Here is a 27,915-nt window from a genome sequence, read left to right as displayed (position 1 = left end):
GAAGAAAAAAGTCTAAAGTGTCTCATTTAAAAAGTTGTTTAAAATGCTAATGATCTATTTAAAACTGGTGTGATTGCATTTGATCTTCATGTAAAGGATGAAAGTAGAAATCAGATTAGGTGCTTTAATTTGAAAGGGTAAGGAAATAATAGCAAGACACAAAGACGAAAGGCAAACAAGTCGGCTCCCAGGTGCTTATTATATTGTGTGATTAGGGCCAGCTGACGCTCTGTGTTGTCAGCACTAATCCACCCCACGGTATGAATAGCCAGCATTAACCCAAATAACCAGGCAGGCCATTATGTCTGCTCAACTGCAACCTGAATACAGTCAGCACATTTAGAAGGACGCATTATGTGTGTGCAATGCATTATCTACAATGTAAACTGAATGATAAACTCCCAGTTTCGTTGTGAAAGTGAAAGGATGGATTTGTTGTAGTGACTGGTTCATGTCTGAGACATGACTTCCCCTTCCAACTTATACTGCAACTATGCAAAAACACCAGCAGAGGGCTAAAGAGGTCTAAATTTGATCAGACATGCACATCTATGCAGGGAATAATATGACTTTAGTGACACATTATTGGCTGTGTAAGGTTGAAATGTATTGGTAAAATATCTGGTAAAAAGTGAATTCCTTATGCAGTATTACACATGAACCGTCAAAATCCTATATATCCAATTTAGGCGATCATGTTTAAGATTTTGCAATATTTCTTTATTTATGTTTTGGATACTGGAGTTTAAATGTCTCTTTCTGAGACGAAGGAATACCTATGACATCAAATTTAAACATGCAATACATTTCCAATTGTTCAAGCAATAGCCTGATCTATGAACTGATGTCATCAGTAATATACGAGAAAAATACTAGGTCATTTCACTAAATATACGTGTACTATGCAGCTGCTTTTACCTGTCATTGAACTGGTCTATATTGGGTTGCATAGGCCCGTTATTTAAAAAAAAAAGATTGCGTATTTAATTTAATTGTGAAGATAAATAGGGGGCCGGACCGGATGTAGGACATGCAGCCACCTTCAGATGGGCTTTGAGGAAACGTGGAGCTTTGACAGACAAACAACAGCGCTCTTGCAAATCGCATTAACCTTAAGTCGTTTTTTGTTGCGTTCAAGGAAAACCTCCTAAGTAAGAAGAACTCTTTACAACAGAGTTTTTTTACGCACCTGAAGCCAAGGAAGCAGCGAAAAAAGTACAAGAAAATCTACCGACTCCCAAGTGAATAATTCCCAGGTAGGCCGTTACAGAGTACCGTTACTGACACTGACTGCTAGCATAGCATAGCATAAAGTGACACAGGTCACTTGTCTAATGGCGGATATATGAATGTGTTGGCTCTCATTAGCTATGGCATGTCTAAATATTCGTCTGCATAATCTTCCCAAAATATACTTGATACTTTAGCTACCCTGCATTTATTAATGTAGCATGCTAGCCAGTTAGTAGCGCACTTCCGTCCTTGTGCTGCACACTAACGTCAGCTGAAGGCTTCTCTCTGGCAGCTAGCGGTGACTTCACGGACCGGATTATTTAATTTTAAGATGTAAAGACGTGGCTTGATCTGTGTTTTAGCAACTTTGACTCCACCGCGCAGCTAGCTTAATGTACGGCCGCAGTCGTAACATGTGTTTGTTGGACAGAAGGGACCTGCTGGCTAGTTACATTTAGCTTCTTTCTTTCATTTTTAAGCTAGCCTTGCTGCACTAGTGCATTTTATTTAGGGGGCCAAAGAGCAGCACATCTAAGACGAAACACGTTTGTAAACGGAAGTAGCACACAGCGTGACATGTCGGAGTAACTTTGATAACAAAATATCGTTTTAAAAAACACACCATGACACTTGACATTGTGCCCATTGTTGTAAGTTACGTCATGTTGGGGTTTGACCTGCGTAACTAGGTGTAACTAAAACATCAGACGTGAGGTTACTGGAGTTCAGTTCAACTTTAACCTTAGCTTTAAGCAACGTGTGTGTGACAGGAAAGTAATGTTACCGTTTATTTTGGAGTTATGATCTAGGATCATAAAAGTGCTCTGATTGATCATGCTTTATTTGTGCAAGAGGCAGCTGTGTTGCCACACTACTGTCGCACCTAGTTAAATTAGACTTCTATGGTTCGTCCATTGATGCAGGATTTGTCTTGTTGTGAATATTTAATGGTAATATGTATATTTACTCATTGGTTCCACGCTGCATGCAACACAACTTGACAGACGCGTGGACTGCTTTAGTGCGTGGCTATGCTAGTGATGAATGATTGTTATAAATTAATAGTTAATTTGTAAGGCGTGTATCATTTTTCGGTAATCTGATAAATGGCTACTTATCTAAATTGCAATCTGTTGAGAATCGACCCTTTGACTGTCTAATCTTTCCAGTACTGGTGGTGATAACATTTTTATCCCACAAGCCAGTGCTCAGTTAATCAGATAAAACCTGTAAAAAAACATCTATACGTTGCAGACGTCATTAGCTTCTTATTTTAAGTTATGTGCACACCAAAATCTTTATCGCTTGCTCAGTTTCTCATAAACGGTAAGCACAGTGAAGTTCATTTCATTTTGATTATCCCTTCACAGTCCACAGCATTTTAAAAGTCTGTTCATGCAGGGGACAGGACTCTGCATATGCCTAAATATCAAACGGTGTAATTACAATGTCTTACAACATTTGTGGCCTCATAAACCTAAGTGTGAACAGAAGTGACGTACTATATATAACACTTGCATGTGTTGCAATAGTGGCCAAATTGAAGCATCTACTTCAAAACTGTTGGTTCAAAGTCTGAGGACACGTTGGCACGAAGTAAAGTGAACTCTTCATCAGCTAATCAAGTATTGCCCTGAAGACTTGCTAAGAGTGCCGCCTCCTAACTGCTGGCTGTGGTGATAGTCAGCGGTGTGGCTTTGAGATATCACACTTCACCTAACGAACAACTGTATGACTGACATGGCTACCGAGTGCTCAGCGTGACGGTGTTGCTATGCACGGGATTGAGAGCAGTTAATGCTGTGAAACATACATGACCTTCATTGTCAAGCTATCACAATGTATTTTGTTTATATTTGGTGCTAAGGCCTCAGGACTGTACTCTAACCTTTGACCTTTTTGCTTCAGTAAACGCTAGAGTTCATTTCTGCTTCTCTCTGCCAGCTTGTCTCAACCGCCTTTGACATTAACGCTGTGTGGGAACCAGATGGCTTTTTTTTTTTTTTGTTAGCTTGCCCTGTCTGCCACGTCTGTGTGGCTGAGCAATACTGTTCTAAATAGTTTCCAGCTCCCCAAGGGACTACCAAACAGACAGACAGATGGCGAGGGAAGATATCGTAGAAACATCAGTGATTTCCAGGCTTTTGGTTAATTCATCCCCAATTACACTTGACCGGAGAGAAACGAAGCATGGCTCTGCAACACACACACAAAGGTCGTTTGAGGAAACTATTGACCCTCTTTCAGGTCAGCACTTCTGCCTAATGCTAGGTGTCACTAACTGGTGGCAAATGGCGAGACGAGGTGAGAACGTCTACATGATGATTGGTTCCTCTAGCTAGCGTAACGGATGTCCTTCCGCTAACTCTACCGTAGTTGTGGCAAGCCCTCTCTTCTTCTTCTTTGTTCATTTTAATGAAATGTGACATAACCAGGGTGCCCATAGCCTGCTAATCAGCCCTAATCTGATCTATTGGATTAGAGGATGGGATGCATGTAAGTCTCTGCTTACAGTACATGTGTCTCCCTGCTCCCAGAAGTGAGCCCTCTCTGTCTTCCTGGGCTGCTTTTTATTTTATTTTTGGCCCTCGCTCTCAATGAAGATCCATTCTTATTGGTAAATCGCCTCGTTGCATGAAGACTCTTCTGCTGAATAGTCTGCTCCTCCAGAAGGATCTGGGATCTGTGTTCTTGCCGTCATCATAATCCTCTCGCTCTCCTTCTATGGGATTATCATGGCGCTGAAGCAGTGCAGTCAGTGACGATCCGCTGCTCTTCTTTATGTTCTTTTTTACTATTCTGGCTTTGATTTGGTGAAATACCAGGAGCCAGAATGCTGAACCAGAGCGCTGTGGTGATCTTCACTGGGATTTGTGGGGCATTGGTGGTCATGGCAATGGCCTACTATGTCTACTGGTAAGTTGAGAGAGGTGGTTCGTTTGTCTGGGACGGGCCCGACCAGTTTTACTAGAACTTGTGACAGAGATGGAAATCAGCATGGCACTCCAGTTTTTTTTTCTTTTCTACCAAAGCATCATACTTTCACCAGTTTATCTATTTATTTATTTATTTTTAATCCATTTTGGTGTGAAACGCCAACAATGGACTCTTCAATGTTTTAGCGCTGGCCCTGGATAAGGAGACTCGGTCTGCTCTTAAGCGTTGGAGGGTCGCCCTCAGTTCACTCATTTGTCATGTACTTGGTGTTCATTGTTTGATGCATTTTCTTATTTTATAGATGGTCAGAGAAAGTAAAAGTGCATCCAGCTGCACATTCTTCATTTAATCCTAACGACCCAGAGCGTCTCTCCTGCTGACAGTAGAGGCTCGAAAGTAATTTACTTTGCTGACAGTCAACACTGTACCTGAGAATGTTAGAGCAGCCAACGAACACTTGTGCTGTCCGCCTTCGCACCGCGTCCCGTTTCGATTTGCCGTTCTCACCTTCCATCACTGGTAATACTAGTTTTGTGGTTTTGAGACGGGCCTCTGTTTGTAAAGTTTGCAGCGTGCCACGTTGTCGCTCCCGACTCGCTCTTTGTACAATGATGCAGGCAAAAAAGACAAAACACGAAATGTGAATGGACTTGGGGCCTCCTCTACTGATTATTCGACTCATGATTCATCATGAAAATATAACTAAAGAATACAAGAATGTACAACTCGTGAAGGAAAAAAATGTATTTCCCTGACACCTTGTTTTGCCCTTCAACCATAATTCTCAAAGCAAATGTGTTGCGTGCTAAAGGCTAATTTCATTTTGCAAAGTTATTTTCGGAGGCGGCATGAATGCGCACAAATTCAGTGGTAAGAGGCACTTTGCTCTCGACACAGTGAATCATGGCCTCTATTTCAACTAAGTGAAAATGAGCTTGTGCCGACTTGTATGACTCAGTGTACAGAGAATGTGGAAGAAAGTGAGAACAAAGTTCTTGTTTGGAAATGTCTCTCTAAGCACTCACGCAGAGTAACTGCTTGTCGGGGAACTTCTCTGTTAGCTGCTGGTGGCCAGACGACACCAAATTTAATCTTTTCCTGAGCAAGTTGCAACATTTCCCCAACTAGTGCAATTTACTGACTTCTGTTCATCATTGTCAAGCTGACTGAAACTAAATCGCATGTATGCGTTGTTACGTTTTGCATTTACAACCCACTCCCCTCTTTGATTCTCCAGTGTTGTAGCGTTGCCACTATTCTAAATTTGTTCCAGGAGCCCCGGAATAAATCTACACAAGTAACTTTACCCCTTGAAGCCACTCTCCCCCAGTAGGAACAAAGGTCGTATCTGTAACACGAATCGCAGAGACAAACTGTGGATGGTTGGACTGATCACATCCATCAGGCGATAGATGACACGCGTGAGAGTGTTGCAACACTTCAGCGTGTCCCAACCACAGAGATTGAGAAACACTTTTATGTTTGTTTGTCCACGAGGCTGAGCAGCGCTGTGGAACTACGTGTGATTTAATTTCCTTCACTCCTCGGCTACTTTGTTATTCTGTGTGTTGTGTTGCAGTGTCTTGAGATGGATTGGTTGCACTAAATCAGACTAGTTGTCTTCATTGGTTGCCCACAATGACCTGGCCCTGTGTCAACATGGCTTAATTATAGTACTTTAATGAATGATACAGGCTTGCGGTAAGGCATCTTGGATTTGTACGATGTCATTGGAAACTCTGTGAACGAGACGTGTCTGTGGGCAGAGACTTGTTAGTGTGACACCGTGTCACTCCCGTGTTGTGCAGGCTGTTGTTCTAAAAAGCAAACACCAGATGGCCTGTTTTTTTTGTGTTTTTGTCCAAATCGCTGACACAGTCGTGTCAGTGAATGCAGGGGACTGTACATATGGTGATGTACTGCGTAGTTAATCGCAGTGTGATCAATCAGTTTTATCTTTCATAATGAACAGAACGAGGATGCTTTACGTTGCAAGTGCTTGTTCTGGCGACTCAAATCGAGCACTCCTTATCCACAGTGAAATGGTTTGATTATCTATTTAGCCTTATGCTCTGATGTTGCTGCTGTCACTAAATAAAACGGAGCTACCTACAGTGTAAAACAAAGCAGGTGGAGGCCCAGTTGGCAGAGGTGGATTGAGTTACCACAGACCGCTCCAGAGATCTGCAGGACTACTCGGATTAGAAAACTTTCTCAGAACAGCTTTAAACTGGCTTGACCTACACTTTAATGGGCTTTAGTGCCGATGTGGGAACAGTCCATTCATGGCCTGTGGACGGCCTGATGGGAGAGTACTCATTGATAGTAACGTCAGACAAAAACACTTTGTGATACAGACAGACTGAAGGTGGCTATAAGTGTTATGTCCCTGGCAGCTGTAATGACCAAATACGCCAAACTACAGGTGTGACATCACCCGTAGCGTGTACTTTTTGTAACTTTTATTGGAACGATAGAAAATAAAACCTGAATCAGAGTAGTTTGTTAGTCATAGTTTATTGAAACGTGTGGTTGTGTGTAAAATGGATACAGACACTAATAGTCTAACCTTTGTCAAACCTATGTGTATTTGTTTGACACACCTCTGTTGAAAAGTTAATTCCGCCTGTTTGATGAACTGTTTGCTCAACCTGTTCTTCTGTCGCCTTCAGGTCTGTAATACTGGCTGAAGGGCCGTGTAAACGCGGCTTGTAAAAGGGATCCCACCGTGGTAAGACATGTTTGAATTACTGGAAGCATGTTTTTCCTGCAGGACAACACGTAAACTGACCACATTATTCTGTTTCTGCCCTCTCCCAGCTTGGGCATATTGTATAGGAAGGAGCCTACTCAGCTCTCCAGGCTCCTCAGCTATGGCTCTGCTGGCCTGCCTGAAGAACCTGTTCATTCTGCAGCTGCTGATGGGCTTTGTGTTCGTGGTGAGCGGCCTCATCATCAACTTCATTCAGCTCCTCACCTGCATCCTCTGGCCGATCAACAAGCAGCTCTATCGTAAAATCAACTGCCGGCTGGCCTACTCCCTCTGGAGTCGTGAGTACACTATACGCCTATGTTTATACGTTGTAGTTTTCTTTAGACACTCGGTAGTATACTAGTGTTGTCCCAGTGCACATGGTGTGTTGTCTCTGCGCAGAGCTGGTGATGCTGCTGGAGTGGTGGTCAGGCACAGACTGCACCTTATACGCTGACCAAGCTACGGTGGACAAGTTCGGCAAAGAGCATGCCATCACCATCCTCAACCACAACTACGAGATCGACTTCCTGTGTGGCTGGACCATGTGCGAAAGATTCGGCATCCTAGGGGTTAGTAATGAAGCGAACGTTAGTCCAGTGAACTATTTGTTGTGGTCGGACTTCATCATTTTACCCATCCTCCCCCTCTAGAGCTCAAAAGTGCTCGCCAAACATGAGCTACTGAAGGTTCCTCTGATTGGCTGGACCTGGTACTTCCTCGAAATCGTCTTCTGCAAAAGAAAGTGGGAGGAGGACCGAAAGACTGTCTACAAGGGACTGAGCCAGCTCAAAGACTACCCTGAATATATGTGGGTAGGTACACGCCGGAGTCCTTGTCCTGCTACTACACGCTCCACTCTTACCCAGTCCGAGTAGACTTCTTAGTAGCAATCAGATGCGTAGTGACTTGACTACATCTTGTCAGTGAAATGTAGGATAAAGTGGTGTACATTTTTTAATTGTGGTTAATTACAACTTGGGTCTCATTTCTGTGGCATATGAGTCACTTTTACTGGTCATGATTATTGCACTCACTAAGTCTATTGCTGAGATCGCTCAAAAGAAGTCCGACAGGCCAGGAAATCATTTATTTGGAGATGAAATGTGTTAACACCCGTACGTTGAGTAATAATTCCTCAGTGCACAGAGAACTGTGTGAGCAAATCTACACACCCAGTATAGCAGGTCAAAGGTCAACCATAAACGTGAGCAGTTTGGGTGTGACGTCACCGTTTGCCTTTTTTTTTTTTTTTTTTTTTTTTTTTTTTTTCTTCCAAACTATTTTGACCGACTGACCAAAGAGTTTGTTAAAAACCTGTTTAATTGTATGGCGGCTCGTGTTTATACATTAAACTGTTAACTTGGTGAATTCAATGTTATTCATACCAATAACGACAATTAAGTAAGAACTACAAAAATAAGATCCAAGTTGTGATGGACTGGAATTGGTAAGGATTCATGGGGATAAAATACTCTATTTTTAAGGAAATGCAGACGCTGCCCTTTGACATTTTCTCTCTACTCGAACTCTACTTGTGTATCTTGATGTTCACACAGTACACCAGCTGTATTTAAAAGCTCCCAACAGGATTGTGTGTGTGTTTTTCTCTGAACCTCCATGAACTGAACTTTCCTCTGTGCATCAACAGCCAACGGGCTGCTTTTTGAGCACCTTTTACCGAAGGTGTAAAGCTCCGTGTGCTTCAGATTTTCACCTGGACTCAATCAGTTCACCAGCTGAGATTAGGCAGATCACCAGTTGATCTCATTAACTTAAGTCAAGCGTTAGGCCACTGCTGATGACAGTTTTCATGTGTTCAGATAAACGAGCGAAACACTCCACCTGCCTATTGAGATAAGAGGCCAAAGGAGGTCGCCTCAAGTCTTGTGACTCTTTTTAATATATATAGATGTGTGCTTGTGAGCATTAACACAGCTCCTCTCCCTCCACAGTTTCTGCTGTACTGCGAGGGAACCCGCTTCACAGAGCAGAAGCACCAAATCAGCATGCAGGTTGCCGAGAGTAAAGGCCTGCCCACGCTCAAATACCACCTACTACCCCGAACCAAAGGGTTCACCACCACACTGCAGTGTCTGAAGGGCACAGGTAGGGTGTACAAACACGCACACAGTTCGCCATGCTCGCTTCACATGCGAGTCCTTTGTCCTTAATCTGTGTTTCTCTTTCTTGCAGTAACTGCTGTGTACGATGTGACTCTGAACTTCAAAGACAACCAAACTCCGACTCTCCTGGGCATCGTCAACGGCAAAAAATACAAAGCTGACCTGAGTGTTAGGTGAGTTCCACCCTCCGTTTACCTTTTTGAATCATCACTTATTGTATTGATCTATGGTGCAGAGTGTGAGGGTTTTAGGTGAGGGAGCCCCCTGCTGGTGAGAAACTATCATAACAGGCCACAAGTGAATTTACATTATTGTCATGAAATGTTTTCTGTTGCAATGCACGTTGCATCTTGTCTATGATATTCTGATTTCAGAGTTGTACTCTTTCATGAAATGTTAGCTGGATGCCTTCATGTGTTTCAAAAAATGTTTAAAATAAATCTTGCTGATGTAATAAATAGATGATGTGTGAATTTATTAACTGTATAATTAACTGATAGTTGTAAAACTAAATTTTACTCGCTAAAATTTGAACACATCCTGATAAAAAGCATTCTTAAAGGTCCTTCAGCTCTATGAGCATTTCAATTGCATCATAGATCAGCAAGTCATTTCTCAGCTGTTCATTATGTGCTCATTTCTCACTGTCAAAACGAAAAGCATCTGACTGTTGGTTAGCTCGTGTCTAATCGTTGTAGTTTCAGGGATCTCAAGGTATAAGACAATATTGTTTTGTTTTTTTTCTTTCCCAACCAGGCGGTTTCCTGTGGAGGACATACCAGCTGATGAGAAGGAGTGTGCAATCTGGCTGCACAAGCTCTACCAGGAGAAGGTAGACTTTAAAATTCTAGTAGTCTCCTAATTAACCCCGGGGAACACTTTCAGATACCTTTTTAAAACAAGTATAAGGGAGGTTACTAAACGATTCTTCTTCCTGTCCTGCTCAGGACGCCTTACAGGAATTCTACAAAAAGGAAGGCAAGTTCCCCGGACCCACCATAACCACCCATCGCAGGCCATGGACGCTGCTGAACTTCCTGTTTTGGGCCACCCTGCTGCTTTCGCCCCTCATCAACTTTGCTTGCGGAGTGGTCGTCAGTGGCTCCCCCCTGCTCATCATTAGCTTTATCATTTTCCTCATCATAGGTAGGTGGCGGCGCTTTTAGAATGAAAAGTAACAGGAGGATGTTAGACTGTACCTGGGGGAAGAAAATAAATGAAAATCGCTGAATGCACAGTTTTGTTTGAATCTCTGTCCCCATTAACTCTCTTTGCTCCCTCCTCAGCCTCGATAGCTATCCGCCGCCTCATAGGGGTCACCGAGGTGAAGAAAACAGGCTCCAGTTACGGCAACCCGGAGGCCAAGAAAGAGAACTAAAGTGTCATTATTTTCTTTTTTTGCCCACTGAACCCAAGCAGATTCGTATTTGTGCCCTAAGTAGCTGACACTTCTACTGCTCCTCCAACACAAATGTTGACTCTGCTGTAAAAGTTAACAGCAGTGTGTTGACTTTTACAGACTTTCGTCAGTTACTATTTGTTGGTTGTGAAAAGAATATGATGATATTAATAAACTGACCACATTGGCATCATTGGATTGTCCAAGTAGGATTCTTTCTTGAAATAGACGTTGCAGTTTTTCATGTATCATTTTAAACTACTGACATTCAGTCCACCTCCTCTGTGTTGGGTTAGCAGCAGAAGTCTCAGGGCAGAGATCTCCAAACACAAATCCCACATCTCCACGGCTAGATACTGCAAGGTTGTTGTGTTTTTTGGAGTTTTCATCATGATTTTGGTGAACTGACCCCTCACCGTCTTTGCATGGAGAGGCTGGTGCCTGCTAAACTAAAGCAAGGGCTCCGAATGTGAAAACCGTCTTCAAGGACACAAACCATCTGCTCCAGGTCTCATTTGTAGTCCGCAGCACCAACTCGCACGGATTCATTGACGCATTTTGCTATTTTTTTCAGTTATATTCCTATTTTCACTTGCTTTACACACATAGGAATTTGATTACATATTTATTTATTTTTTTGACCCCATAAATGTGATGTTAATTCAACCAGCGATCCCGGTCCAGACACTGAAGCCATTCAGCTTACCACCCCTTCTCCTCTGATGCTTGACGGTTTGAATGCAGTGCACACTGCTCTGCTCTTGTGTTTGAATCTCAGTGTAACCAGATCCCAGAAAAAGGTCATGTATTGTCTTCATGTAGCCTCGCAGCTGTTGGCGTATCATTTTTCTTTCCAGACATAGACTGCAGTCGTGATGTTTTAACCTTTGCCTTAAATCAAGCTTGCTCACTCACCACCCCTTTAAAACAGCACCCACCTCTTTACCTCTGCGTTATGTTTGAATGGTCACCCTCTTCCAAAGCAAATTAATAATTAAAAGCCATTTTTAATTGAAGTGGAAAGTTAGAAAGTTGTTGCGTTTGTTGCCTCCTTGTAGTTGTTGGGAAGCTGCTCACACACTCTGCGCCGGCAGCTTTGTTTCACTGGATGTCCGAGCCGTTGTTGTGGCACAGCGCCATCGTTTCACCATTTTTAAAATCGGTCATCCCAGAGTGTTGTTCTTTACTGCAACAAATTGAACGTTGGCCGCTGCAGTCCATGAGTGGTTCTCTTCCAGTGTTGAAAGCCAGTTTTCCTGGTCCAATGGTAGCAAGACGTGGAGGGGACATGCGTCCTGCTCTCTCCTCTCCTCGCTGTCGTGTTAATCATATATATTTTGTTGGTTTTCATTTTTCCCCCTCGGCAGCAATATGTTGTGTAAATCCTCTGTGGATTTATCTCAAACCAGACCGATTTCATACAAGCCTTAATGGACAGTGCTGCTTAAATTTTGTGTGGAAATGTAGATGCTAATTGAGCTCCTGTTGTCCTCCTGTATAACAAGCAAGTTGCTGGAATTAGTTGCCATGCAAGCTTGTTCTAAAGTTAGTCAAGAATTGAAAGGAAATGAGACTAGGTGAAGTCTGCTCTTGTGCACAAAGAGTGCTCTGTTCGTAATCGGTTCACTTTTTTTTTTTTTTTTTTACAAGAAGATACTCTGACTTGCGTTACTTTTTGTTTACAGCGTTAGGATCTTGGCCTGCTGTCTTTTCTCTCGAGGTCAGATACCAGTGCAGTGCACTTCATCCTGTCATTCAGTAACACTCTTATTCAGATGCAAGAATGGTAATAAACTGAGCAAAGTATTTAGGGGCACTTTTTACACTGGATGTTTTCTATTCAGTGACTGAGTATAAATGTAACTTGTGGTTGCGGTTTTGTTTTTCTTTTTTTTCCTCTGAGGTCTCCAATGGAATCAAATATTACACAATTGAATGATTTATTTTTTTTCTTATCTCAAGGATAATTGAGTTAGTGGCACTTCTTGTGTCAACTTTTGTTTTCTAAAGCTATTTTTGTTTTTCTTCAACTAAACACTTGATAATATTAAAGGATTTAATCTCACAGCAACTCTTACGCTGTTGACTTATTTGTGTGAGTTGCTCTTTGCACAGTAAGTCAGACACAAAAGACTATAGCTCAGAGTCCAGGGGGCAGAACACGCTGAATCCACAGAAAAAAACATTCTTCAACCAGTTTCCTCCCGCCATCTTGTCTCATCCATCAACAGAACTATTTTCAGCAGAGGCACATTTACAGCCATCCTCCGCCATTTATGATGACACATCCACAATTTTCCATTAAGATAGTGACGAGACGGGGTAAACTGAAAATATGTACAAAGGTTAATGGTGACTGTCTCATTCGCGTTTAGAAATTTTCTAAACGCTCACTTTTCAAGTTTGGAGCTGTAATTGCCGTCAGTGATGCTTCTCTTTTAAAGCCACAGCACGCTGTAGGCATGCACAGATGATGCTGACAAAGCTTTTTTCCAACTTTCTAATTAATCATGGTTTCTTACTGTAGTCAATTGCTTTTTGCATGATGTGCACCATTGCACAGTCACTGAATCGAGTTAATTATAACTCTGACTCTTTTTGAAGACTTGCAATGCAACAGCTGTGGCATTAACTCTGAATTTGAACCTGAATAAAAAGGCTTTCCAAGGATGCTGAGTAAGTGTGATTTTTGCTTTTGTTAATGCTATACTTGCTGTTCAAACATCGTGATTGGTCTTTAAAGGCCCAGAGAATCCTGTTTTCAAATCATGAGTTTCTTTTTTTTTTCTTTTTTTTTCTGTAAAATATAAACTATTCATGACAAAATAAGCAACAATAGAAAAACTCATCAGGACTGTGGGTGTGGTTTGAACAGATTAGACTGAATGGTTTCAACTGATCAACTGTTACTCGGCCCTGATTGGTTCACAGAAATAAATGGCATCACCTGATTACGTCTATCTCTACTTGGAGAGAACATGTTCATAGTCTTAAATGACTGGTTGAGTTGGCTGGACTATGACAACATCAGGCAGAAAGCGGTGTTAAACGTTAAAGCGCAGCTGCACATTTAGGACCAACAAAGTGGTCTTTGAAGAAACATGTGATGGAAGAAATGGTTTCAGTGGGCTGCAGAGACGAGGAAAGGTATGCTGTTCAATTACATTTCTTACCTTAACAGTTAAGTGAGTATTAATTAGCATTGTCTTTCAGTTATATAACAGCTTTATAACTAAGTTCATGGCTGTCAAAGAAGAGCAAGTAAGAGCACAGACCTGACTAAACAATCTCCCAGCAAGGTCTATGTAGTGTTTATCCTTTAATTGCATCAGATGGTCGTCAACAGTTGGAGTCAGCTGTCATGTTCAAATTTCTAGTTTTTCTAAGTTTCAAGACTTCTCATCCCTGGTTTACAAGTTGACATTGAAAGTTCGTTCTTTACTTTTATATTTGAAAAAAAAACAAGCCCAAGACAGTCAATTTGGTAGCTGTTATGGAGCTTTCAACCACATCACACAATCTTCACCATGAACTACTCGTTCCATGGTCCAGAATGAACTTTTAATTTTGTCAAAATTCATTGGAAAATGTTTAATATTTAGTTTGTCAATATTTGAACACATTAATTGATTTGATCTTTATTCTAAGATTCCAATACATGTTTTTGGGATTTAGTATGAATTTACAATACCACATAACACAAATGCTTTTTTTCAGGCGAACCTGAAAACTTTTTCAATTTGAGCTGTGCCATATGTGTATTTGTTATTAACAGTAACATATACACAATTGTACAGATATCAGCACATCTCACAAGTGTTACCTGTATCATACAAATAAAAAATCATTAAAATAGACCTTGTAGTTGCAGAAATACACTCTTTAGTATGGGTATGCAATTTTCGAACAGAGGCCTAAAAATAGGGGCAGTGTTCAAGAGGTTTTAAGGCACGTTCCCGCAAGGGTCTTCAGGTTTACTGTCCCACTGTCAAATTGACATCTGCATTTTGAGCCCTTTATGCGCACTTTCTGAAAGTTTTTAGCTTCTTTCAGCTGATTGCGGAGTCAAGTGTTTTCACCAAAAAAAGTAACTGCCAAAAAAAAGTAGCAGCTAAAGCGCTAGATATTGATATTGATATTAGCAGTTGGTGGAGACCAAAAGAACGAGCTAAAAATGAGTGAATATTGACTTGCAACTCCAAATGAATCTCATGTTGATTCGGATCAGCTGGATGTAAATATGTTGTATCCTAGCACATTTGCAACATCAACTTAAAAGGTGGTAAAGCATCATACTGTGTTGTGCTCACAGCTTGTTTTGCTGCATCCAAGTGGCCAAATATTAAGTTATTGCATGGCAAAGTTATATTTTAATACTACTCTCTGGTTCGTCCAAGTAATATCCAATGAAATTTCTTAAAACAAAGCTTTCCCTTTTTGAAAGAGTTCAGGTACCCCTCATCTATCCCATTTGATCCCTTTGTCGTTGTCATTTTTCAAAGTGCATACAAACATGAGATTGTTCCAAGGTAATATTGTTGCCTAACTCCTGCATGTTTTTGATCCAGGATATTCTCCTCCGATCTCAATGCTTCGAGTTCTCATCGTGGGACCAAAGCAAGTTGGCAAAAGCTAAGCTGGTAACACGATTCTTGGAAAGGAAGTATTCCCTGCTGGACTTCCAACATCACAATGCACTGAGGGGCGGGGAGACGTTCACAAAAGGCAAGTCACTGTGGTTGAGGCGCCTGGTTGGCATGGGAGATACTGTTCAGAAGACACCCCACGGGAGGTCCAACAGCAGATGTGTCACAGTGTCTCTCTGTGGGCTCCCATTCCCAATTCTGTCCTGGTGGTCGTACGCAGCGATGAGACTTTCACTGAAACGGACCGGTTGAGAGCGGAGGAACACTTGAGCTTGCTTGGGGTTTGGGGGTGGACTCGCGTAATCGTGCTGTTCACTTGGGAAGACAAACTGGGAGTCACTCCCATTGAGGAGCACATAGAGAGTTGGCCTGCCCTTAAGTGGTTGGTGGACAAATGTGGGAATAGATATCATGTTTTTGATAACTCAAACAAGGTGGGAGATATTCAGGTTCAAGAACTGCTGGCAAAGATTGAGGAAACAGAGGTGGAGAATGACACTGGACACTTGTTGCGTAGTTTTATAAAACTCCAAGAAACCAACCAAAAGCTAGATCAAAGCTCCAAAAATAAAGCAAGACAGCTCAAGAAGGCGAGGAGGGACATTGATCTGCTTACACAAACAGCCAAGGAGAAGGAGAGGATAGTAGAGGACATGATTAAAACAGCAAAAGAGAAAGATGAGCAGATTGAAGCTCTGAAAGCGGCGAGGGAGTCAGAGGAGAGGAAAGCAAGAGACTATGAAGAAGAGATTGGCAGAGGATTAGTGGAGGCTAAAAGGGAGAACAACCAGCTTAAACAAGTCATTATGGGGAAAGAAAAAATGATAACAAGCCTGTGTGAAAGATGTGCTGTGAAAGATGATGTGATTAAAGCTACAAAGCAAAGCAGTGAGGTGGAAAAGGAAGCGCTGGAGGAAAGAGTGAAGGAACAAGAGCAAGAGACGACAGCCTTTAAGGAAAAGCATGGGAAGATAGATAAAGCGCTTGATCAAATGATCAATCAGAAAAGAGAAGCGAAGGAGCTTGAAGAGACAATTAAACAGCTGAAGAGAGAAAATGAAGACACAAAGAAGGCGTTGAAGGCCACAATCGAAGGGGTGCAGCGGCACTATCGGAAGAAAGAAATTGATAGAAGAAATGAGACAAAAGCTAACCAACTTAGGAAAACAATGACGGACGTCAAGTCAGAGGAGCTTGTCCAACAACAAAAATGGGCGTTCGCGGTGCATCTGAGCCACCATAAAGAAGAAGAGACTAAACCCAGTGAGTACAAACTCATGAGCAGCACAAATCCTGAGTGATATGATTCTGGTGTCATCATTTCAATTTTACCTCTTTCATTTACAGAGACAGAAAAGAACAGACTGGTTGTGTTAGATGATGACATCATGCTACATGAGAAGGTGAGTGAAAATGTTTTTTTATTATTTGCAATCGAATTAGTAACGCCAAACAGATAAATTAAATCTTTGTTGCAAACTGTATTAGGGGAGGAGTGCAATACTACAATCAACCCTATCTGCGCTCAGCCAAGCTGTGTGGCCAACACCTACTTTTCGGCAAAACTTTCTTCAATGCTTTATCAACAAGCTACCTTTTCTGTCTAAAAGTATTGTTTAGTCGATTTGCAAACAATTCTTTAGCTAACCGTGACATTTATGAAAAGTCAGTGTAGCTTTAAATCGCCCCATAGAACTGAAACAACTCTTTGAAAAATTTTGAATGATCTTCGCTTAACTGTTGACTCAGGGAACTCATTTGGTCATGCCTTAAACCAGCGGTTCCCAAACTTTTTAGGCAGCGCACCCACTTCTACATCCCGACCGGGTTCACGCACCACCAATCCCCCACACCAGGGATTCCCAAAGTGGGGTGCGCGCACCCCTGGGGGTGCGCGAGCTGCCTCTAGGGGGTGCGCGAGAGGAAAAGTGTAATGGCGGTCTGATGGTGTAATAATATTAAATATTAAAAAAAAATCTAATTTTAATTTAAAAACTGTCAGGTGGGACATCTGAAGCTATCAGTCGTAAAAGAGGAGAGGGACAGAGAGAGAGAGAGGAATCGGAGGCGAGGGGAACGGAGAGGTGCGTTATTGGGGAGAGACCGGGAGAAGAAATCGAGCCAGAGTCAGAGGAAGATGAGACGGCGCAGACTGGGAAAAAAAGAGGAAATATGATGAAAAGTATCTGTGTCTGGGCTTCACTTGGATTGGCAACGCAGATTGCCCAAAGCCACAGTGCGTGGTGTGCAGTGAGGTTCTGGCTAACAGTCTGAAGCTCTTATTTACGTCGCCACCTGAACACCAAGCATGCCAGTGCAAGTCAAAAGCCCCTTACATATTTTAATATCGAAATTGGAGGAGTTACAAAACAGCCAAAACAACTGCAGTCTCATTCATGTGTTGGTCTATAAATGACGCACTACGGGCTTCATATCTGGTTACAGAATAGCGAGAAAGGGGCTACCGCACACAATCGCTGAAGACGTGAGCTCACCAGCTGCCAGAGAGATGGTGGAATGTATGATTGGGGAGAAAGAAGCAAAAAAGTTGGACATGATCCCGGTGTCCAACAACACTGTGACGCACCGCATCGATGCTTTGTCCGAAGACATCCTGGCTGCATTAGTCGCTCATTAATTGTAAATTAAATGTGATAATCTGCCTCTGAGCCTGTGCGTGTGTCCTCACATCCGTGTTGCTCTTTAAAAGTGACGCCTTGTGTCACTGAAAGTTATTGAAACTTTGTTGCAGTGTTTCAGGGCGTTTTCACACCTTCAGTTCGTTTGCTTTGTTCTGATTCAGGGATTAATATGATACAATGTTGCAGTTGCTCCTTTGTTCGGTTTGTGTGCACACTGCAACATTTAACAGCGGACTAAATCTTGTAAACAAATGCCACGCGCGAGCAAACTGTTCTCTCATTGGTCCGATTCTTATGCGGCTATGAAGGCTTAAAAGGCTCTATTGCTTCTTTTTTTTTTTTTTTTTATTAAGGGGGGGGGGGGGGGGGGGGTGCGCGAACCCGGTCGGGATGTAGAAGGGGGTGCGCGGCCTAAAAAGTTTGGGAACCGCTGCCCCACACCTTAAAAAAAAAGAAGCAACAGAGCCTATTTATAGCCTCATAGAAATCGGACCAATGAGAGAACAGTTTGCTCCCGCGTGGCGTTTGTTTACAATATTTAGTCCGCTGTTAAATGTTGCAGTGTGAACACAAACCGAACAAAGGGGCAACTGCAACATTGTATCATATTAAACCCTGAATCAGAACAAAGCAAACGAACTGAAGGTGTGAAAACGCCCTGAAACACTGCAACAAAGTTCCAATAACTTTCAGTTACACAAGACGTCACTTTTAAAGAGCAATAAGGATGGCGAGGACACACGCACAGGCTCAGAGGCAGATTGCATCACATTTAATTTACAATTAACCATACATAGAATGAGACTGCAGTTGTTTTTGGCTGTTTTGTTACTCCAATTTCGATATAAAAAATGTAGGCTAAGGGGCTTTTGACTTGCACTGGCATGCTTGGTGTTCAGGTGGCGACGTAAATAAGAGTGCTTCAGACAGCTGTTAGCCAGAACCTCACTGCACACCACGCATGAATGAAGTTAGCTGTACAAGCTAGGCTAGCTGTACGTAAAAGACAGTCTGGCGGCAGGAGCTGAAGTGCATTTATTTTAAATTGTACGTTTTTAATTTTAAATTGAAATCTTACAAGGGGAATTTTTATAATTCATGTAACCGAGCGTCTTGGGTTCGTGTATAAGGGCACTTATCATACAGTAATAACTGGAGTCGGGAGATTAGACATCTTGTATTAGCCCACGGCTACTCTCTTTATTATTGTTTTCTCCTTTGGCCAGAGGCGGGGGTTGCGCCTTCGCTACGGCAACCCTCAAGGGACATATCATCGTCAACACCAGAACGACAAACATGAGACAGTCTGTTACATTCATGTTTTTATTTTGTGAAAATTATATTTAATATTAATTATTACACCATTAGACCACCATTGCATTTCCCCTGGGGGTGCGCGAGCTGCCTCTAGGCACCACACTTTGGGAATCCCTGCCTTAAACAATGTGTGGGCATTAAAGGTACTGGCCTCAAATGGTTCCAGTCATACCTGATGAACAGGAGTTTCTCTGTTCGCCTCGGTGAGTATTCAGCTGCAGCCCCACTTACCTGTTTGGGTTCCTCACGGCTCCATTTTGGGCCCCCTCCTTGCTGCCCTTGAGGTCATATAATACTCATTTTCATTGTTTGACTGCTGATGTACAAATCTATTTGCCGATAAAAAGGCTCATTGGAGCCTTTGCTGAAGTGTTATATCAAAAACTTGGATGGATTTAAACTCTTTATCAAAATGACGACCTGACCTATTGAATGACTCTGTTGGTAATTTTTGCCCTTTAGCTTCTCACAATTGACCTTTTGTTGAGAATCTTAATGGGATTTTTAGGTGGTCCTTCAAATTTGATGAGCAAATTTGTTCAGTTGTCAAAACTAGCTTCTTCCAGTTAAGACTTTTAGCAAAAGTAAAGGCATACCTCCAGCCCAAGATCTTAAAGGAGTACTTTGTTTGTGGATCGCTCCACATTTGTGTGTGGGTTTTTGGAGACTCCCCTGACGTGGCTGGATTCGCAAATGAGTTTTTTTCAACATGGACCAATCTGTAGCCAATCAGATGTCAGCCTCATTTTCAACCAATCACATCAGCGCGTGTGTGTAAACCATATGGTACAAACAATGAATAGACAAATCCACATACAAATGCAGAAATATATTTGTGATTTGTTTTTGACATTTATATGAATATTATTTATTCATGTGTGCATTATAATGTATTTGTGAATTGTTCTGTTTGCATTTGTGAGTCTTTCTGTGTGCATTTGCAAATATTAAGACTGATCTGACCCCATATATGTCAGCTGTACTGGCTGGACGTGAAAAAAATGGATTACATTAAATTGATAGAAGAGGCCCCGCCCTAAGGAAGAACAGCAGGAGCCCGACCCCCTCTGCCCCCCACCTCCACTTTCTTGCCCGCCCTGCTGATATTGGTGTCGACGCATTTTAATCAGAATTTCCACCATGGATTTTCTTTTTTCAAAGAAGAGAGAAAATTATTTTATAAACGATACAGGGATTTGGTGATGGTTTATTTCAAGCAATTACTCTTATTTATATTTTGATCCTCCTCTTGCCTCTCAAAACTAGAGGAGCAGCCTCCTCTGCTTCTACTGACCGGCTTCCTCTGCTACACACACCTAAGTACATATTTTTTATCAAGTGTAAGATATGGTGCGCTTAACGTATACTAATACAGTGATTCTTATTGGGTCCATAGAAGGAGACTGGTCACCAAGTGTGGCAACTTAAGGCTGACTGGACTCCTTTGTGGCTGAGGGCGGGAGGTGCTGCGCTGGGAGATGCGTTTGGGGCTCTTGTTAGCTCCTCCAGGGTGACTACAGGGATGAGTACCAGGTCAGCTGTTGGGGCTGCAGCTGGGGCTCTGCTGGGCAGCTTACTGGTCCAAGGAGCCAGGGTCCAGCAGGGGGAAATGGAGTCAGACATCACCAGTGAATCTCTACCATGAGACATGAGATGCCTTTCGAGACAGCATGTAGGCTACATAAAATTCCTAATCAGTAGAGAACGCCTAGAGTGAATTAAAGTGTGACTCCATAAGTTATTTCTCCATCAAGCAAGGTCTGTACATATTCACACCAGGTCTTATCAGACAAAATCAATTAAAGCATCTGTGTGGATGTTTGTTTTTTGAATGTAGTCATGTTGAAAGGATTCTAAACATTTAAGCATTACTTGGATTATTTGTATGAATGGAGGAGAAATCTCTCCTCATTCTACTCAGTAAAACTGAAAGCATGCTGTATAATGTTGCTTCGAGCAGCTTTTTTAATCCTCAGTAAATAACTTATCAAGATTTAGTTTGTGTGTTTTTAACATGGCTGCTCTATGTTGTGCAAAGCATATTCTATTAATTACATTTACAATGAGGCCCAAACAAAAGCTCCGTGTTTAAGGCAACAGTTTATTTTTTTAAATCTTCTACATCTTCTGATACGTGCAAGAGAGGTGGTTGTGTCTGCATGTCAGGACACTCTTTTGTATGATGTTTAACAAGTTGCCATGATTAAAGGCACTAATTGCATTACATACAAGATCAGAGCAAAAATCATATACATATTAGCAAAAGTGAAAGTTAAATACGATGTTAGTAAGCATATATTGAGACCATTCCACATACAAGAAGAAAAAAATGGGACATTCTGCAGACATTTCAGGAAAACTCAAACATAACATATCTTGCTTTGACACATTACATTGAATTGCCTAACCAGGGACAGAGGCCGCATATTAGCTTCAGCTAGATGCTGTGTATACATTACAACATTACATCTGTTGCATTGCTTCCTTCGATCAAACATGAATTATAATACAGAGTTCAAATGAATTGGAAGCAGTCATTTTTTGTCAAAATTCACTAAACCTAAAATTCTGTTTCGTATCTTTGTTAGTTTAAAGCCATATATTAGAGGATTCAACACAGGAGAAATGAGCAGGAATTCTATCGCGATGAAGTTTTGAATGCTCTGAGGTAAATCTGTGGAGCCAAATCGCATATACATCAAATCAAAAATTATTACAACAAGAAATGTGACTAAAGAGACTAAATGAGGCACACACGTCTGCATAAACTTTGCCCTGTCATCTTTGGACCTCACACAAGTTCTAATCATATGCATATAAGTCCAAATTGTGAATAACCCATGACATGCATAGATGATAGTTGTTGCATATGAGAGAATGTTACTTGCAACAGTTTCAGTGTCAGGGCAAGCAAGTTTGACAATTATCCAGTTCACACAAAATAGTTTTGGAATTTTTGCACCACATAACTTCATCGTAGATGTTAGAAAAATACTGATGGAAAAGATGCTGAAAGGTGTGAGCCAGGAGAAACATATCAGCTGAGAGAGCCTCCTCTTTGTCATGACAAAGTGATAGTGAAGTGGTCGACATATAGCCAGATATCTGTCATAGGCCATAACTGCTAGAATGCATAATTCACAACAAGCAAATGAATACATGACAAAAGCCTGTAAAAGGCATCCTTCATATGAGATCTGTTGAGGGGAAGACAGCAGATCAAAGAGGAATTTGGGGTAGAAACCTGTGGTCCCATAAAGTCCATTAATGCAAAAACTGCACAACAAGATATACATGGGTTCATGTAGGTTTTGATCTAAGATAATGACCATGATGATAGCAGTATTCAAAAACAAAATAACCCAGTAATACAGTAAAGTGAGTGAAAAGATAGCAATTCTGTAATGCATTGTCTCATTTGTACCTGATAGAAGGAAAATTCTCACAACAGAAACATTATCCATGATTTACACAGCAAATGATCACAGTTTTGAAACATTCAAATGTTACCTGTCCGGTGTCACAACCTACATTAAGTGGTTACAGAGCAAGACGTTAGGTAGTAAGGTGCTGTCTGCTCTGACTCTGGTCTCCTTCCACACCACTTATTAGTCACAGCTTTGACTATGACAACAACACATTTGGGAATTCAAACTCTGATTACTGGTCCAGGAACACTTGAATGTGAGTGATTCAAACAACCAGCGGACTAATCTCTCCACCATGAAAAATAAAATAGAAAATGTATTTATTGGGTCATTTGCCAAAAAATCTGCAGCTACATTACAAATGCAAAATATGTATCACATCAAATCTGCCTTCTGATAATAATAAATCAGTTTTGCAGAGGAACAGTGTCGTTATCTCATTGGTTGCATTTTGGCAGTGGCGGGCCGTGCATTTTATACCTGGGCCTTCACTGCTGTCCTGCAGCTGAAACACCTCATTATGACGCCACTGCTACGGTTATTATTTGTTTCGTGTAAAAATGAAGCGCAACACCTATAAATACACTAACTGCAGAGTGCAGATACATGAATACGCCGAGAGTGTGTCTCCTCTCTTCTCTGACTGCAGCGCGAGGCTGATGTGAGAGTGCTTTGGGGCGGCTCGCGGCAGCACCCGCTGCTCGTTCACGTCAGTGCAGAACGGTACGTGCTTTCACGTCAGAGTCAAAACACCAGAAAAGTTTCCAACAACACTAGAAAAAGTTACTAGATTTCTCGCTAGCTTTTGACAAAAAAAGTCGCCATGAGGGTTTGGAAAGTCGCCAACACTGGCACCGACTAAATGTGTCCCCAGAGCAACATTGGACGTAACAATAGTTCCTATCACATATAAAACCAAACAAAAATCCATCTTCATAAAAACAAGTTGTCCAAATAATAATATATAAACAAGCATATTAAAGCTACCGCAGATGCAGTTAACTTACCAAAGCTGTTGTTCACTTAAAGACAAACGTCCATCCTCCTTTCTTTGTTAACAAAGAGTTTAATCTCACAGTTGTTCAGTACATCCGTGTGTTTTAGTTCCAGTAAGAAGTCCTTCTCGATTCATGGACGCCAGTGAAGACAGTCGAGGCTCCCCAGTTGTATTTCTTGAATACGTTTTAATGCGTTTGAGGGCTGACAATGTCCGCTTGACAGAGGCAGCAGATATTGGGATTGTCACCGCCCAATATGTCAGGCTAGCCCACTGACCAATCACGTATGGCTAGGCCAGCTAGAAGGCTCTGGCACGTCAAAGAATACGCCCAACATGTCAAACTAAAGATCTGATTGGTTGAACACTATGACAATCAACAATATCGTCCCCATTCACTTAAACTGCACATGGATTCACTTGTGAGTCTGCAGGCCTCGGGCCTCTCTTCTTACCTAGAGACACAGAGGTGAAATCTGATTGGATAAAATCTCTACCTAAAACAAGCTGCACTTGAAGCAGAGCAACTGAGGAAGACAGTAGCTGTGCAATGAAAAAATAAGATAATGCGGAAAAAATTATCATACATGTAGTGTATTTATGAAAAATTATTAAATGATAAAATAGCTATGACTTTGTGATTCTGTCAGGGCCAGCAGAGAAGACCTTGCTGGCCCTGACGGCTCACCACTGCATTTTGGTCATGTGTGTGCAGCTTCAGGTTGCAACCATTTATTATTTTTATACTAAAATTAGAATAGATTTCATGATATATTAATAATTAATGTGTTATTTGATTGAATTGTCACATATGTGCATAGCTGCACGCACACTGTATTTTAAATGACACAATGCATATGACGTTAAAGCACAAACGTTTGGTAATAAGTGTATAAATGACCTGTTTAGCTGGACATACATGTCTTTTGTTCCTGTAGTTTCACATGCAGCTATTACTAGAAGAGGTGTTAGGCCACATGGGTGATTAGGTGCACCATCTGTCAAGTTCCTCCTTGTGAAAGTAAATACCGTTTTTTCTACTGAAAGGTGATACTCTGTTGTTGTTAACCCTTAGAGACCCACAAAGACCAGTTTTTGTATTTTCATGGGGGGATATTTGGGGGGCGGGGGATCTTTAGGGGGAGGTAGCAGGTAAACAGTATATGCCAGATTGAAGTGGGGTACATCACCTGAAAGCTGAGAACCTGAAGAGTCGTTCGAGAAATAGCTCAGAAATTTCTGTGGTTTTGAATCAGAAATAAATACTAAATAATCAATGAATTAATCAATTTCAATAAATTGTATGTAGGGCCATAGGCACCGCAGCGGATTTCCTGTTCTACGGCCTGATGTCACAGCATCTATGAAAACCAGAATCACCTCCAACGCACCGAAGCTCCGGAGCCGAGTTTTAACGAAGGAACTCGAAGGACCAACCCGACCGCGACGAAGTCGTCTCACAGTAAGAGGCTTGGTGCCTGAGCATAGTTAGGTCAAAATGTGTTTGATACCTTGCTTTGTTTTATTGAAGTTACTGTATTGTTATAACGTGTTTTTGTGTTTGCTCACAGACTGCTGAGTTCCGTTAGTGCTGTGCAGAAATTATTATTGTTGTGTTCCATACTGCTGCAATAGCGTTGTGTTAGGGATCATCACCGCGAGCGAAGTTGGTAATTGTGACCTTATCAGTTTAACCGTGGCTGGCCGAATCTAAGTTCGCCAGTCGGGGTTCTGTGTGATAGAGAAGCAGTTTCCGTATTTTACTGCGGCATTGAGGATCTGCCTTGTTTGAGTGTTTTTTTTTTTCTCTTATTTTCTCTTCTTTTGCCTTGTAATGAGATCCTACTATTTATTTTTCTTCTTTCCTTTCTTTCCAAACTAACCCACACACGTACACACACTCACACACACATATATACGCCATTACGCTTATTTCATACACACGTGGCGTGTAAGTGCGGACTATATCCCAGTTAAATAATCACGGCCTCGCTGCCAGTGCGGAGTATTTCATGACGTGATTACTTATCTGAATACGTCCACCTTCTCGCTCCCCGCTCTCTTTTTCATCTCTCCTCCACCAATGTTAAGTTACACGAGTGATCACTCTCGAGCCTACGCCGCCATTTTTGGTGCAGTCTTGGACCTCTATGTCAGCTGTACTGGCTGGCCGTGAAAAAAATGGATTTCATTAACTTGATAGAAGAGGCCCCGCCCTAAGGAAGAACAGCAGGAGCCCGTCCCCCTCTGCCCCCCACATCCACTTTCTTGCCCACCCTGCTGATATTGGTGTCGACTCATTTTAATCACAATTTCCACAATGTCATTTTTTTTTTTTTTTTTTAGAGAGAAAAATATTTTAGAAGTGAAACATTGATTTGGTGATGGTTTATTTTAAGCAATTACTCTTATTTATATTTTGATCCTATTCTTGCTTCTCAAAAATAGAGGAGCAGCCTCCTCTGCCTCCTATGACCGGCTTCCTCCACTACATACACCTAAGAATTTTTTATCAAGTGTAAGATATGGTGCGCTTAACGTATACTAATACAGTGATTCTTATTGGGTCCATAGAAGGAGACTGGTCACCAAGTGTGGCAACTTAAGGCTGACTGGACTCCTTTGTGGCTGAGGGCGGGAGGTGCTGCGCTGGGAGGTGCTGCGCTGGGAGCTGCGTTTGGGGCTCTTGTTAGCTCCTCCAGGGTGACTACAGGGATGAGTACCAGGTCAGCTGTTGGGGCTGCAGCTGGGGCTCTGCTGGGCAGCTTACTGGTCCAAGGAGCCAGGGTCCAGCAGGGGGAAATGGAGTCAGACATCAACAGTGAATCTCTACCATGAGACATGAGATGCCTTTCGAGACAGCATGTAGGCTACATAAAATTCCTAATCAGTACAGAACGCCTAGAGTGAATTAAAGTTATTTCTCCATCAAGCAAGGTCTGTACATATTCACACCAGGTCTTATCAGACAAAATCAATTAAAGCATCTGTGTGGATGTTTGTTTTTTGAATGTAGTCATGTTGAAAGGATTCTAAACATTTAAGCATTACTTGGATTATTTGTATGAATGGAGGAGAAATCTCTCCTCATTCTACTCAGTAAAACTGAAAGCACGCTGTATAATGTTGCTTCGAGCAGCTTTTTTAATCCTCAGTAAATAACTTATCAAGATTTAGTTTGTGTGTTTTTACCAGACAGCATAGGACAACAAAGAGCAGCTATGTTAAAAACAAGCATATTCTATTATTACATTTACAATGAGGCCCAAACAAAAGCGCCGTGTTTAAGACAACAATTTATTTTTTTAAATCTTCTACATCTTCTGATGCGTGCAAGAGAGGTGGTTGTGTGTCTGCATGTCAGGACACTATTTTGTATGATGTTTAACAAGTTTCCATGATTAAAGGCACTAATTGCATTACATACAAGATCAGAGCAAAAAACATATACATACTAGAAAATGCATTTCCTGCTGAAAATGCGTTGGAATGCTGAAAGCTGAAATTAATTGTGAAAAAATTGCTGAAAATTAAGAAATGGGAGACTATCTGTCTGAAAAATGTTGAAGCCCGAAAGCATTTAAACTGCACTGCTGAAAAACCTTCTCGTTGAAATGTCTAACTATGGTGTCTGTAGCTGAAAGTATGAGGAAGAAGAAGGCTTTGAAAGTTGAAGTATAACATGATTTGAAGATTTTCTCCATAGAGATCCCATTCAAAAGAAAATTGCAAAAAGCTTAATTCAAAAAGTTTAAAGATTACAAATATGAAAAGTCAAAGCACCCCTCTCCTGAAAGAGCTGAACATTTTGATATTTGAACAATTTCTGTAGCTTAAACAAATTTCAGAAGTCGTGATATTTGTAGTAATAGTAGTAGAAGTTGTAGTTGAAGTAGAGGTATTATTAGTATAAGTATTAGTAGCATTATAATAAGTAGTAGTAGTAGTAGCAGTCGTGATATTTGTAATAGTAGTCGTAGAAGTCATAGTTGTAGTAGAAGTATCATTAGTAGTAGAAGTATTAGTATTTAGAAGAAGTATTAGTATTTAGAAGAAGTAGTAGTCGTAATAGCTGTAGTAGTGGTCGTAGTATTTAATATAACAGTAGTAGTAGTAAAAGTAATGGCAGTATTTGAAGTAGCAGTAGTGGTAGTACGAGTAGCAGTCATACTAATAGCTGTAGTAGTATTAGTACTGGTAGTAACAGCATTCCAACAATAAAGAAACAGGATAACAATAGTTGGAATGCTTAACAGCATTCCAACAATTAGCAAAAGTGAAAATGAAATACTATGTTGGTGAGCATATATTGAGACCATTTCACATACAAGAAGAAAAAAATGGGACATTCTGCAGACATTTCAGGAAAACTTAAACATTATAACATATCTTGCTAACATATATCATTTTTCTTTGACACATTACAGGTAATTGCCTA

General features: G+C 41.4%; 2 protein-coding genes across 2 annotated transcripts; one reads left to right on the top strand and one right to left on the bottom strand.

Moving 5' to 3' along the window:
* The first annotated feature begins 1,057 nt into the window (after window positions 1-1,057).
* agpat3 (1-acylglycerol-3-phosphate O-acyltransferase 3) lies at window positions 1,058-13,115 on the top strand. The gene is made up of 10 exons (XM_079276785.1): window positions 1,058-1,256; window positions 6,843-6,901; window positions 6,991-7,221; window positions 7,325-7,494; window positions 7,576-7,737; window positions 8,878-9,031; window positions 9,119-9,221; window positions 9,805-9,880; window positions 9,996-10,194; window positions 10,335-13,115. Exons 3-10 carry the CDS (start codon window positions 7,044-7,046, stop codon window positions 10,424-10,426), a joined length of 1,134 nt encoding a protein of 377 aa, XP_079132911.1. The 5' UTR covers window positions 1,058-1,256; window positions 6,843-6,901; window positions 6,991-7,043; the 3' UTR covers window positions 10,427-13,115.
* An 8,471-nt stretch (window positions 13,116-21,586) lies between these two features.
* Window positions 21,587-22,523, bottom strand: LOC306783606 (olfactory receptor 4E1-like; the record flags this gene model as incomplete). The annotated part of the gene is made up of 1 exon (XM_079277313.1): window positions 21,587-22,523. Exon 1 carries the CDS (start codon window positions 22,514-22,516, stop codon window positions 21,587-21,589), a length of 930 nt encoding a protein of 309 aa, XP_079133439.1. The 5' UTR covers window positions 22,517-22,523.
* Between the last annotated feature and the right edge of the window lie 5,392 nt (window positions 22,524-27,915).

This window comes from Melanostigma gelatinosum (genome assembly GCF_949748355.1).
Source record: "Melanostigma gelatinosum genome assembly, chromosome: 10".
In the NCBI taxonomy this organism is placed as follows: Eukaryota; Metazoa; Chordata; class Actinopteri; order Perciformes; family Zoarcidae; genus Melanostigma; species Melanostigma gelatinosum.
Note: the sequence above shows the minus strand (reverse complement) of the source record. Positions and strands in the feature narration are given on the sequence as shown.

Bases quoted from the DNA above. Each gene is read 5' to 3' on its own strand.
- agpat3 (XM_079276785.1), top strand. From the start codon at position 7,044: ATGGCTCTGCTGGCCTGCCTGAAGAACCTGTTCATTCTGCAGCTGCTG. The intron at 9,222-9,804 runs GTGAGTTCCACC...TTTCCCAACCAG, and splicing joins AAAGCTGACCTGAGTGTTAG to GCGGTTTCCTGTGGAGGACA. The intron at 9,881-9,995 runs GTAGACTTTAAA...TGTCCTGCTCAG, and splicing joins ACAAGCTCTACCAGGAGAAG to GACGCCTTACAGGAATTCTA.